Source organism: Ambystoma mexicanum, chromosome 13 (assembly GCF_040938575.1).
Source record: "Ambystoma mexicanum isolate Mex_15411 chromosome 13, UKY_AmexF1_1, whole genome shotgun sequence".
Lineage (NCBI taxonomy): Eukaryota > Metazoa > Chordata > Amphibia > Caudata > Ambystomatidae > Ambystoma > Ambystoma mexicanum.
In genome coordinates this window covers 51946309-51960318 of record NC_090938.1, presented here as the reverse complement: position 1 = coordinate 51960318, position 14010 = coordinate 51946309, and the positions used below count along the sequence as shown (strand labels likewise).

Here is a 14010-nt window from a genome sequence, read left to right as displayed (position 1 = left end):
TCCTCATTCCACTCACAACTCCAGCAATTTGGTGCAACTGTTCCAGAAAAAGAGCTCCATGCCCTTTGGGGATAGGTGCACGCCATCGGCTAAGAAATACTCGGGGGTTTTCTCGTTAATCAGACCATGCCTGATCTGATGGAAACCTCTGCCCTTGCAGAATTTGGCAACTGCCCCGTTCAGTTTCCTCCGTGATTTCTCTACTGCCGCATGGTTTGCTGCCCCCCTCCAATGAGCCCGCGGAATCACCTCGGACCAGATGATCTCCGTCTCCTCCATTTGTGCCGCTATTTCCTGTAAAGAGCTTGTGATGTCTCTCAGCAATATCCCTCTCCCTAAGCTGGTCAGGTCGTTCCCTCCTAAGTGTATTACCAACACCTCCGGCTTCCGCCGCTTGTTTAGCAGCGTGCGCAATTGTCCTTCCAGCTGGGCCCATTTCATCCCTGGCACCCCGTGCCATTCGATCTTGAATTCCCCCGCCGTCAAGATCTCATGCTGCTGGTTCCAGCTTGCCTTTGCCCTTGAGATGAATGAGTGCCCCACCACCCATACTGTGCGTAGTTTCCCTTGGTGCACTGCTGGTAAATGACATGGAGGGAACGGCATGGTTATCTTTACACTTTTTCAGGCCTGACATAACGTTTATAACATCCTGACGACCATCTCCCCAATCTCTTAATCTCCTCGGCCCCTAGCCCCCCGACTGATGCTGAGGTGGCGGCCCCAATCCGAAAAGAATGTGTCCCAAACTGGCCCCCTGCCAGGCCCATTCTCTCCAGCCCAAGCGACATTACTTTTTTGAACTGAAAACGGCTTAGTGCGGACCCATCCCTGTGCGTGAGCCATGGCGCCTCTGCCCCTGATGGCCGCCTCTGTCGCATAAAGTTTGCCGATGCTGCCACCGGGCAAACCCGGCTCGCCTGAATGGCATGTACGGTCAGCGCCGTGCCCTTTCCTTTCTGATCCGTCTTTGACCGCCTCACATAGATGATGACCTGAGCGCTCCCCACCTGGATGTCACTGACGCGCAAGAACCCACTCCCCTTGCCGTTCTTGTTTTCCGGCACCAGTTCGCCTACTCTAAGCGCCCCAAAAAATGCCACAGTGAATGCGGCCGAGAAGAGCACACGCTCCGATTCATCCCGACATACCTCCCCTAGGCATTCAATTAATCCGTGCAATTTCCCAATATCAATTGGCCGCCTCTCATCTGGTTTCGGAGCGCTTTGCCTCGCCCAGCCTTTCATGGCCATCATGACATAATGCTCCTTAGTGGGGTCCTTCTCCCCGTGCACTTTTGCATAATGTGCTATGGCCGCTAGGTGATAGCTTACCCATGCCCGAGTTTTCCCTGTTTTCCAGCACCAGCCTATGAATGCTCTCACCGGGTTCTCCCCGGGATCCCCTGCTAGTACCTCTTCCTGGAACCGTGCAAACCGAATCCAACAAGCCCTGTACCTCTTGGTTGTACCGGATGCCAGGGCAGTTTCTACCAATGCGGTCAGATCGCCCCAATCATCCCCCACCATTGTACCTCGAATGGGGTCATCTTCTCCCTTGCTTCGGGACAGCTCTCCCGGAACCGGTCCCACTGTAAACGAGACAGAGAATCAGCGGCCGTGTTTTTCACCCCTGGAATGTGCCGTGCCCTAACCTCGATGTTCAACTTTAACAAACTCCTAGTGAGTTCTCTGAGGAGCCTCAGCACCCTCGGGTTACTGGACGATCCCGTGTTAATGATCTGCACCACGGCCAAGTTGTCCGACCATAGCGTGACCTTGGAATTTTGCAGCTGCCTGCCCCACAACTTGAATGCAACCACTATGGGGAATAGTTCTAGCAGCGTGATATCCTTTGTGACCCCTTCCCTGTGCCATTCCTCCGGCCATGCCATGCCGCACCATCTGTCCCCCAGGATCGCCCCAAAACCCAGGGACCCGGATGAATCCGTGAACAATTTGAGCCTCTGACTGCTTGCCCAGTCCGCCCTCCAGATTGCCACCCCGCTGGAACCTGACAGGAAGCTATCCCACATTCTCAGATCCTCTTTTACCTCTGAACCCAATCTGACGTGCTGTGCGGCATGCTGTAAGCCCACAGTTTTTAGTTCCACACTTCTGGCAAATGCCCTCCCCGCTGGTATCACCTTGCCTGCAAAATTGAGGTTTCCCGCCAGCACCTGTAATTCCCTCAAGGTCGCTTTGTTTTTACCCAACAGTTCCTGAATCAACCCCCTCAGTTTTTGTACCTTGTCCTGAGGGAGCCTACACTCCCCTTTAACTGAATCGATCTCGATCCCCAGGAACGTCAATGTTGTTGCTGGCCCCACGGTCTTTCCCGGTGCAAGGGGAACCCCTAGACATTCCATTCTGTTTTGAAATACCTCCATAATGGATCTGCACTCATCCGTCCCTTCCCTCCCCACGAAGAGAAAATCATCTAAGTAGTGCAACACTCCCCCATTTTTTTTCTCCTCTTTCACCGTAAACTCCAGAAAGGTGCTGAATGCCTCAAAATATGAGCAGGAAATGGCGCACCCCATGGGGAGGCATTTGTCATAGTAGTACTTGTCCCCCACCTTAAAACCTAGCAAGTGGTGACTATCTTCGTGGATTGGTAATAGGCGGAAGGCTGATTCTATGTCCGCTTTCCCCAGCAATGCCCCTTTCCCTGCCGCCTTCACCATTAGTATTGCATCCTCCAGGGAGGCGTACTGCACCCTGCACTGTTCCTCTGGGATGCCATCGTTCACTGATTGACCCTCGGGGAAGGATAGGTGGTGTATCAGGCGGAATTGGCCCTCCTCCTTCTTTGGCACCAATCCTAGCGGGGATACCACCAGATTGCTCATAGGAGGCTTAGTAAATGGGCCGGCCACTCTCCCCAGCCCCACCTCTTTGTTAACCTTCTTTTCCACTACCTCGGGATTCTCCAGAGCTGATCGTAAGTTGGCCGCCTCTTTTCCCCCTTGCGAACCCGCCCCTGGAATCCTAAAGCCCCACCTGAACCCATGCCATAGCAGTTTTGCCTCGGCCTTGTTGTGGTACTTGTTTAGGAAGGGAGTCATGGCAAGCAGGCTAACTGGTGTAGGCAATGCCCTTTTAATCATACATTTGTCATTCTTTGTTTCCACAGTATTGCCTTGTTTTGTCGGCGCATCACTCAACATTCCCTTTATTCTTTTGCTTCCCCCCATCCCCGGGTTTAGCCTCTCCCGGAGTGGCCCTGCGGGGGCCCGTCCCACCGCCCTTCAGGTGCTTGTACCTGCATGACTTCCCATATGAGCAATACCCTTCCGCAAACCTCCAGCAGACTTCTGGCTCCCCCTGGTGGGCTGCTGCCCGGTACACCCAGGAGGAGGGCCCGCGAAAGGACCCTCTCCCCCGCTGCGGGAACCCGCCTCTGCTTCTCCCTCCCCGAGATTTTTCTCCCGGTGACTCATCCTGTGATTCCCTGCAAGGAACCACTTTATCCATGTACCCCCCGACATCCATCTCGTCCCATGACATTGCTGGCCATATCTGCATTTTTAATCTAAAGCCCCGGTCATACTCCAGCCATCCTTCGCCTCCATACTTCTGATACAAATCATGTACATATTGCTCGTACGCTATCATCGCCAGTGCATCCTGTGGGTACCTCTCCAACATTACTGACATGTACATCCTATAAGCTTTCAGCCAGTTGTTAATGGAACGCTCTACCTTGGTGGCCTCCCTGTCCCTTTTCTCTTTTTCCTTTTCAGACAGCTCCTTTAGACCTCCCCCCGTGGGGATGATCCCCAATAAATCAAAGATGTCAATGAATTCCTTCCTCCATAACCTCTCCTTGACCCCCCATGGAATGTGCCACACCAGAGAATTCACCGTAGCCCGCATAGGTGCGAACCCCGGCATTGGCCTCCCGTACTGTGTTGCCTGTCCCCACAGTCCCCCTGTTTCGCTGATGCTCGGGCCTGCCGTTACTGGCTGCGCCGCGTTCAGGCCCCCTATCAAGACCGCACTTGGCCCTGCCTCCTTCTGCATCCCCTGTGCCCCTGCCGGAGACCCCGAAGCCAATTGCTGCGCCCCTCCCATGCTTACTGGCGCCCCTGGCCCCTGGTTTGTCCAATCTTGACCCCACGGGAGCCCTGTCAACTGCACCTGCTGCCCGCCTCCCATAGGTGGGCCCACACTAGGCAGCCCGACAGACAAGAAACCCCCGGGCGGTATCCCCCTCTTCTGGGGCAATTGACTTAGTCCACCCGTCTGTGCCCAGTCTTGCGTGTTACCACTACACCAGAGCCCTCCCAGCCCTTGTGAAGCCCCCAGATGCGTGGCTATACTCCCCTGAGACACACCCCTTGCCACCATACCATTACTGGGCACAACATTCGGCATTTGCCCCATCTTCCCCCATGCTTGCATGCATTCTAACACCATACCTTTTACTGTCTCCAGGGATGTTGTTCCTCCACCCACGACATCCACCGTTCTGGTCGCAGGCGCGTTGGGTGGGCTCACTTGATTCCCTGGAGCCTCAGCAGGTGTAGGAGCCGTTAAGGCCGCATCCTCCTGCGCCCTCCCCTTCTGCCGTGGCCTCTTGGCGCTGCTGGCCTGCTCCTTGCTCGCTTTAGCCCTGGCCGTCATTGTCTTTTTCCTTTTGTTCCCCCGAGTCACCTTCTCCTCCTCTTCCTCCCCCTGGCTGTGGATCTCGACCTCGATCACGGTGGCCTCGCTGCCACTGTCCTGAAACATCAGAGGGGAGCTTTCAACTCCTTGGCTGTGCCCCTCCTGGCTAGGCTGCGCCACCATCTTTGACATCCAGTCTGGGCCATGGGTTGCTGCTGCCACCCTGGCCAACTCCATGAATGATGCTAGATCCATTTGGTGGTCTCCCAACTGGCCAGCCACCTGCTTCTTGTTCCTTATGGGCCGCTTGTTGCTCTTGCCCGTGCTCCGTGCTCAGGTGTCCCTTGCGGCTGCCTCCTTGTGGCCTGTCGTGTGCCTTGGGGGGCGGGCGTGGGCGTCTGAGTGCCCCTGACGTTGGCCCCTCTGCCGGATGTTTCTGCTCGTGTGCGGGGGGGGGAGCGAGGGACCGGGCGCGGGGTTGCGCTCGTAGGCTGCGCCTCCGACTGGTGTTCCCCTCGCCTTGCTCCTCCGCCCGGCCTCCGTTCCTTGAATCTGGCTTCCGCCAGGCGGGCTCACCCGTAGCTCTGCTCTGCCTTCGGAGCCTCGTCCCTGGTCCTGGGCTGGGCCCGCCTTCTTTCGCGCTGCTCCGATCAGCTGTGCTGCTTCTCTCAGCCCGCCGGCTGCGTTCCCCGGCTGCGCGACGCTTCCCGGCTTCTTGCTGCCGACCTCCTTCCGCGTTTCCTGGCTCTGCCACTGGTCCTCCTTCCTACTGCGAGGCGGGTGATCCCGTTGGCAGTCCTCTGTCTCTTCCTCCTGCCGCGCCGCAACCTCTGATCCGCCGGGCCACCCCTCTGCGTACGCCGGCTGTCCTCCACCGGCTGCCCGATCCAGAAACTGCTTCCCTGAGGCGTTTCCCGGCCTGGCCACTGGACCACCTTCCTTCTGCTGTGCGGGCGCAAACGAATTCCTCGAGTCTGGTCCAAACGAAATTCTTCTTCCTTGTCAGGTTGCGGCGACCGGGTCCCAGTGCAGGAGCAAGATGCCTGGTCCCTGATCTCGCCTGCTTTTATCCTGCAAGCCCCGCCCCCCTTCCTTTGTTTACCCTTCGCGGGCTTTTCGGGCTATTGAGTTTTTGGCGCCGTTCCGCCCCTTTGCCCTTTTACCCTTCCGGGTGAGGGTCCCCGCTCCCGGCGGCATGACCCCGCAGGGGTTACCCTGCTGCCTCCTCCATTTTGGGGAGGTTTTACGTCGTCAGCTCCAAACTGACCGGGGGGGGGGGCAGGGCTTCCCACTCCAAAGGCCCCAGTAGAAAATCTCTCTAGGGCATTAAGTGCCAGCCTGTGCTTTACAGGCTGGCACTTGCACGGTGGGCACCTAAACAGGGAATGCATCTAAGCCCTGCAGCCAACCTGCCCCGTTGCACCACAAAGTGGGGGCCTGTACTGCAAAATGTAGCGATGGCGCCCGATATTCCCATTTCTTGGACACACGCAAAACCCAGGGCCAATAGTGTGGGGTGGGGCACCCCAGCCAGGCTCAGCTTTCGCTGGCAGATGACCCTATGGCCCCAGCAGCCCCTGGCATGCCATGTCAGAAGGAGGACTGATGTCCTAATACTGGTCAGATGTTGCGGCCGACAGGGCCCTCGACAGACAACATAATGCCAGACTAAGTGCTTGCCAGCCTCGTCATGCTTCGGGCGCGTGGGCTCTGCTTGGGAATACATACATGTGCTCCCTGGAGGGACATACTGCCAGACCATCCGGCAGAAGAGATGGATTTTGCAGGTTTCTGGAATCTTCTGGCGGGGGCCACGCTCCGAAACACGAGACTCTCCACTCCTTTTGTCCGCTGCCAACAATGTCAGAATTGAAAAGGAATTTGCAAAAGCAAAAGCAGAACAATGTGCCCTGCTCAGGCCATGGTCAGCAGACGCAGAGCTTTCTGGGCTTCGACACGGCTCTGGGTTGGCAGAGTACCCTGGCAGCGATTAGTTTACTACGACGCCTCTGGTCGGGCTCACAAGAAGGTAGTTTGCGTACTGTGGCGAGTCAGGACGACACCGGCTCTTGGCTGACGTAAGGCACTGTATTTTTTATTCAAGTAGCTTAAAAAAGCCGGTCTTTCCCCATCACTTCAGGCATTGCCTGCCTATATTACTAACTAAGGTGCTCGCTGATCAGCCATGAACGTCCAAATAAACCAGTCTGCGCTCTCCAAAACGAACCTAGCTGACCCTACCACTATGAAAACGAACCTAAATTAGGAGAATGGGCCCTTCTCCCGAGGGTACTCCTAGTACCAATATGGGGGTTCTTTATTAGTATTTAATTCACCGTCTCTTGTGACTTTGTGAATTAGTCTCTGTAGCTCATAAACTGCATAATTAATTCTTACTGTCACTTTGTGAATCCCTTTTGGGGCGTTCTCTTATGATGATAGTTTATAACGCGCTTAATACCCAGAGGTTTCTAAGCGCAGACCCGGGGATCGAACCGTGTTGCTCTGTATCTTGCTTCCAAGACGAGCACCTTGCCCCTGAGCTATCCTCCCTAGACATCGGATTTAGTGTATCTTGTTACAGTATTATGTTTCTGGCGGGTTTTCCCTGGACAATTGTAGATCCTATTCACTTGGGCTAGTTCTCTTGCGATATAGCCAAACTGTCGCGTTCCCTCAAACTCTGGCTCACACTTTGTTCTCTCTCTCGCATTATACTCTTAATGTATAGGGCATTTAGTTACTTTACCCGTTTGCCAGGGTATTTCATACCGATGCTTTTCTCTTGCTTGGTTTAGCTTCTCAATGGTTATTTCTATACTGGCAATAGGTTTCAATTCATTCAAAGCCAATAGAACTCGGTTTCATATTCTTCACTGAGACGAGTTGTTTGTGCGGTATAACAATTCCCTGGGTGCCTCCTGTGCTCCCCGTTACTTTTGTTCCTGATGGATGTCGTCCTCGAGAGCCTTCTCCATCTGGCACCTCTTCTCGTTCCACAGACTGCGGTTTGCGTCGCTGGCGTCTCTCTCTCCATCTTCACTTGCTTCTCCCTAGCGTTCCGGTACACTTCACTCTGACCAGAGCACAAGTCTCAGCAACAGTTTGTGGATAGTCTATCCACCAAGGCTTCTCGTTCGTGTTCAGGCCACCATCTCGCAGGCTCATGCCTTACTGGTTTCTCTGTTCGCATTTGCAGTATCGCGGGCATCCTGTGCCGTGTTCTCCAGCAGTTTGAAACCCAAAGGCTTCCGTCGTCGCCAGCTAGGACGTAGCGTGGGAGTTCTCCAAGCCTAAGTACGTGCTTGTATCTCTCTTCTCGTTGCCATCTCATTCAGGACTCAATCAACCTCCTCGTCTCAGTAGATTGGTCATTTTTATTTAAAGGGATAAGCTTGTCTCGGTATTGTGTTTCTTCGTCCCAGTCTTGATATTTTATATCTTCTGGTCATTGTAAGCAACAATATATCCAGCTTTATGGAGTTCCTCCTGGGAACGGGAGTCCTGGTGCCCAAAGGAGACTCCCTCCCGGTGAGGTCCACTTGCATCTACCTCTGGGGAGGGTCTTGCATAGCGGGCTGACCTCCGAAGCCTCACAGGAAGGGGCTGCCCCTTGGCGAGAAAGGTCAAATTCCCTTGATTCGTCAGAGGACGGAGCAGCAAACCCATTGGCCAGTCAGTGGGGCATGGTCGGCTTTTTAGAATGTAGCGCCACGAGACTGACAGTACGAAAACCAAGCGGGCAGAGACCAGCATAGCATTGGTGGAGGTCCTGCAGAGGGCACAGAAGGAAAACAGTGGTCAGAGCATGCCAAGGTGTGGCATTAGGATAGCTAATCCATACACTGGTGAGGTAGAGACACCCTGGGGCACTGTTCCTAGAGAGAACAGGCAGATTCTAGCACAGAAGGGCTACCAAGTGGTGGAAGCATGACATGGAGTCATGAATGACACTGGTGCATCACTGACACCTCATGGTCATAGTATGGAACTGCTTAAGGTACTGGAAGCAGCAGGGAAAGGCATAGTGGCGACACCTGGTGGACAGAGCTTGACATTGCATCAGGAAAAATACAAGACAAACACTGGGGCAGCCGACACCCACGACGTACTGGACTGATGGATGGATGGATGTGATGAAGACCGATTAGAAAATGTGCAAAATATGTTCCGGCAAGGCTGTAGGGGTAGTGGGACCCAAATAAAATGATCTGGGGAAACATTTTTAAAAAGTACATTTCTTATTAACTGTAGTGGCTAAATGAGCACAAGTTCTTAGAGGCTGCTCAGTGATGGGAGGGGCGGAGTGCGCATAGAATGAGCCAATACGTTTAAGGTCTGAAATTATATGTAATATTGTAAACCTCATAGAAAGCCTGAAGCTAATTGGTAGAGGTCTTGAGTAAAACAGGGGTTCATCTCTCGTAAATCGGTTTCCTGGTGGTAGGCACCAGGTGGTAGGCACCAGGTGGGGGTGCTGTGCAAAGGCACCTGCATCGTACATGTTCAGGGGAGGGCTCATTTAGAAAGTGTCTCAGGGATTGGGCCCATAAGCAGTGCACTGCACCGCACCAGGAATCCCTCAAGCAGACTCCTGGCCTAATATCGTCTCTGGGGTGTGGGGGGATGAGGGGTGAGCAGAGGGGGTATGAAGCGTGAAGCCGGTGCAGCAAAGATGCAACAATGTATCTGCAGGCATGACCAATTGGCCATTAGACTTGCGGAGGCCAATTTGGGAGGGAGCCAACCAGAAGGCCTGACTATTCTAAAAATACACTGCACAGTTTCAAGGGGAGCCCTTATATTGTATTTGGTTATTTATATAGCGCTCTTTCCCCATTTGTATGGCCTCAATGCGCTTTCTGGTAGGAACGCTCTCGACCTTGGCGATTCTTCTCCTTGAAGGACCAAGTGCCAACTCTTAACTGGGATCTCAGACAGGGCACAGAAATTGGGGACATCTTAAAAGGACAGGTAAGTCGGATTGATTGATCGATCGATCTGGAGGTTGCGCACCTGTGCAATCCAGACACCTAAACATCCGGCAACAGCGGCAATAGATGAAGTTTGGGAGTTGGCGAATCTAAGATTTAAAACGCCAAAGGGGTAAAAAGGAGACGTCATCCAAGGTCTTTGATCTTTTTCTGTAATCAAGACTTACGGAAAGACCCATTATTTCTCTTCAACCCTTGTTCTTGGCTGTTACAGCACCATCAAAACTCCTTGTTGGGATAACCCCCTGGTCCTCTGAAGAGCCTGGCCAACCCACATAGCACCAACCCTCCGGGCACCCCATTTAAAGACCAGCCATCTCCTGAATGCTCAACTTTCACGCAGCAGAACTTCGTTCAAGCCTATCGGGTGATTGAGAAGGAGAGACGGCCACCACCACCGCCGCCACCTTCTCGATTGATTTCTCAGGCGGCCTTAGAAAGGTTTCATTGGTTAGAAGTTGGTGAGTTGAGAGAGTGAGTGTGAGTGTGAGATCGAGTGTGAGAGAGAGAGAGAGAGTGAGAGAGAGAGTGAGAGTGTGTGTGTGTGGTACTCACTGGTTCAGAAAGGCGAAGAGGTAGCGCATGACGATCAGCGTGGGCTTCGGGACTTTCTGGAACACCCTGCGCATGTGTTGCGCACGCTCCGGCAGGTTTTCCATTCCTAGGTGCAAAAACAAAAACAACTGTAAACAGAACTGGCCCAGTTCTCCCGTTTTCGTCCACCCTTTCTCGTGCCCCTTAACATGGCATCCTCTATCGAAGGGTCTTGGTATTCCTGTAGCACAGCGGTCTACATCCTTTGGCTCTCCAGATGTTTTGGACTCCAACTCCCAACAGTACCAGACAGCACAGTAATGGTGAATAATCATGGGAGTGGTAGTCCCAAATATCAGGAGAGCGAAAGGTTGCAGACCCCTGCTGTAGCACAACAAGGGAGCAGCTAGCAAAGGAGTTTGGGAAGCAAACTAAAATGACTGGGGCTTCTGTAGCTGGGTGCAGCGCCCCTTCCGGACCAATGGTGGCTATATCGTCCTTCCCACTCCTGCACTGGGCTCTGGATTGCAAGATCTGTGAAGGGAAAGCGTTCCTCTACAGGCAACACCAATCTTCTTCCCGATTCCGCTGGCAATCCCCTCCAACATCGAACATAACCCCAACACATGTCTTCCAGCCCTCAATGTTTTGGTATTGGGGCAGGGGGCGGGTGGGATATGTGACCAATTTGAAAGCTGATAGCGAATGGGGCCATGAACCCATTGGGTTGTTGATGCCCCCACGCCCATTCCTCTGAGCAAAGAGGCCGAGTAGGCTCATACCCTTTAATTTGGCGCATGGCATGCATCTTGCACCCCGAATCGGCGGCCATTTAGTGTGACAAAGCAATGCGCATCCCTGGGGGGGGGGGGCTTCTGGAAGCGGAGCTGAGCAGGTAAGTGTTTAGGGGCTGCCCTGGTGTCGCCCGGGCGGGCTTTTTGTCGGCTGCATCGGTGGGCTGAGTGTCACGGCTCAGTGCTGCCCTCTGCCTGCAACCTCCTCGAGCTTAAGCCCTCCCAAGCCAGGCACTGGCACCGCCCGGCTTAGCCTGCACTTTTGGAGGGGCGCGGGGTGCAGGAAGGGGAGTAGTGGAGCTCTGTGTGCCGGGGAAGCCTGCTTTGCTGTGCAGGAAGCTGGGTTTTCTAGAGCCGGTTCTGTCCCCGGTCTTGGGGAAGGGAATACGCCGTGCAGTGCCAGCCGTGCGGCTTGCACTATGCATGGGAGAGCTGCCCGCCCTGTGCTAGGCCTACTGTATTGCAGGGAAAGTTTGACCTGCTGTCGCTCAATGCTTCGGAGCATGCCTAGTTTGGGGGCTTTCACCCCACTTTACCTATTTTTTGGTTACATGGTTGAAGAACCGTCCTGATGGAAGGGGGGGGTGTCATAGGGTGTTCGGCAGAGGGAAAGGTTTATTAGGCGCCCAGCACCAGGAGTGAGGGAGGTCCCATCACTTGAGGAGTGACCCGGAAGTGGAAAAGCGTGCTTGCATCCGGCACCTCCTTCTGACTGGACCAGGTCATGCAATTTCCATTCACCTTATGGCCCCCGAGGGGGTCGGCAACATTTAAATCAACACACATTTGGGAAGCAACAGGGAATTCTGAAAGCGCCGCTTTGAGGGCCAACACAGAGTGAGGTCATGTCGGATGAAAGCTTGTTTGTGTGGACTGTCCATAAGCCGGCCGTACACATACAATGTACATTTTAAGCACCAATAGTAAAACGAAACCACTCTTGCCGCCAGGCGACCCATGTCCTAGTGCCTATATCGGCACACATGGTTCTAAACACTATGCGAGGTTCGTCCAACATGCCGACAGTAGCCACTCTTGCCTTTCCCTTACACATGTCATTATATTTTGTGGAAGAACCGTTGCGATGTCCCCTCTTCGGTTAAAACGTCTGTATATAGCCCCCAGCTGTCTTTGGAATCACTTCGCGGCGCGTCACGCTTCTCCTGCAGGAGGGCGGGGTAACGGGACACGCATCACACCGCACGCGTCTAGCATCTAAAGCGCCACGGCGGCTCGCGGGCGCTATGACCGCATCGCTGTGGCCTAGGGTGGCTATTCTGGGCGCTGATGTAACGAGGAACGAGAGGCTCATCAGGCAGAAGGCAGGCCGACTTTGAGAAGCGTTCGGAATTAATGCATTTACTGGGCTCCTATTATTCAGACCGTGGATTCGAGAGTCATGGCCCCCAGAGGGCCAGTGAGCTTGCGCGCCATTACACCGCACTCGCCTCCTACCATTGCAAAGGACCTGCTCATGAAAGGCTGAACACTGGGCCAGGGGGGGATTTTCAATGATCTACAGATGAATACATGACGTGGGAAGTACTATGAAATCACCTTCACCTGGCCCTAAAGAGAAGGAATGTCCTGCCAAAAACCTACAAAGCAGGAGTGACAGAAACGTCTGTGACAAAAGCCTTTTAAAATGGAAACACAGACAGGACGTCATCCCTGTGGGAATGGCATTTTCTTTTGAAATCAACATCTATTAAAAGGCCAGATGTGTGTTTGGCTGATGCCGTCATGCGCAGTAGAAGCTGCCCGAAGCACAGACTGTTGCCTTAGGATATATAGAAACAATGCCAATTGCATAGCTTCGCCTGTCCTGTTGCCACGCTAGAGGGAGCTGTTGCCTGAGGATATATAGAAACAATGCCAGTTGCATAGCTTCGCCTGTTGCCACGCTAGAGGGAGCTGTTGCCCGAGGATATATAGAGCCAGTTGCATAGCTTCGGCTGTTGCCGCCGCTAGAGGGAGCCGTTGCCCGAGGATATATAGAAACAATTCCACTTGCATAGCTTCGGCTGTTGCCGCCGCTAGAGGGAGCTGTTGCCTGAGGATATATAGAAACAATGCCAGTTGGATAGCTTCGGCTGTTGCCGCCGCTAGAGGGAGCTGCTGCCTGAGGATATATAGAAACAATGCCAGTTGGATAGCTTCGGCTGTTGCCGCCGCTAGAGGGAGCTGTTGCCCGAGGATATATAGAAACAATGCCAGTTGCATAGCTTCGGCTGTTGCCGCCGCTAGAGGGAGCCGTTGCCCGAGGATATATAGAAACAATTCCACTTGCATAGCTTCGGCTGTTGCCGCCGCTAGAAGGAGCTGTTGCCTGAGGATATATAGAAACAATTCCACTTGCATAGCTTCGGCTGTTGCCACCGCTAGAGGGGGCTGTTGCCTGAGGATATATAGAAACAATTCCACTTGCATAGCTTCGGCTGTTGCCGCCGCTAGAGGGAGCTGTTGCCTGAGGATATATAGAAACAATTCCACTTGCATAGCTTCGGCTGTTGCCGCCGCTAGAAGGAGCTGTTGCCTGAGGATATATAGAAACAATTCCACTTGCATAGCTTCGGCTGTTGCCACCGCTAGAGGGGGCTGTTGCCTGAGGATATATAGAAACAATTCCACTTGCATAGCTTCGGCTGTTGCCACCGCTAGAGGGAGCTGTTGCCTGAGGATATATAGAAACAATGCCAGCTGCACAGCTTCACCTGTGTCACCACTAGAAGGAGCTATAGGCTTAAGATATACAGTGCTCTGACTTAATACTCGTGGCAAGGGAATCCATAGTTTCGCAGCCTGAACAGAGAATAACCAGCCGACAATAAGAGTAGTTCAACTTGAGGCATTTTCCAGTCAAGGGGCAGGAGGGTTTGATATGGAGCAGATTGCAAGAGTGTGAGCGTGTGCGTGTGGGTGTTTTTCTCATAGATTTGTTGTCTGGGATGCTTCCTTGCAAGGGCTACTTCAGAATTCCAAACAGGAGATCCATAGATTGCAACTGGTATTGACGAAGTCGAGGCAGGAGTTGGTTAACCGCTGCCAAGATGGTACTACCCGGCCCTAAGCAACAAC

General features: G+C 53.5%; 1 protein-coding gene across 2 annotated transcripts in view; it reads right to left on the bottom strand.

The window, feature by feature from the left end:
* The window catches only part of SRGAP2 (SLIT-ROBO Rho GTPase activating protein 2), a 400495-nt gene that overhangs the window by 67833 nt on the left and 318652 nt on the right, over positions 1-14010 (bottom strand). For both annotated transcript variants that reach the window (XM_069633174.1, XM_069633175.1), the window contains one exon: positions 10160-10265. In XM_069633174.1, the coding sequence (XP_069489275.1) occupies positions 10160-10265 (106 nt within the window). The remainder of the gene's footprint in view (positions 1-10159; positions 10266-14010) is intronic.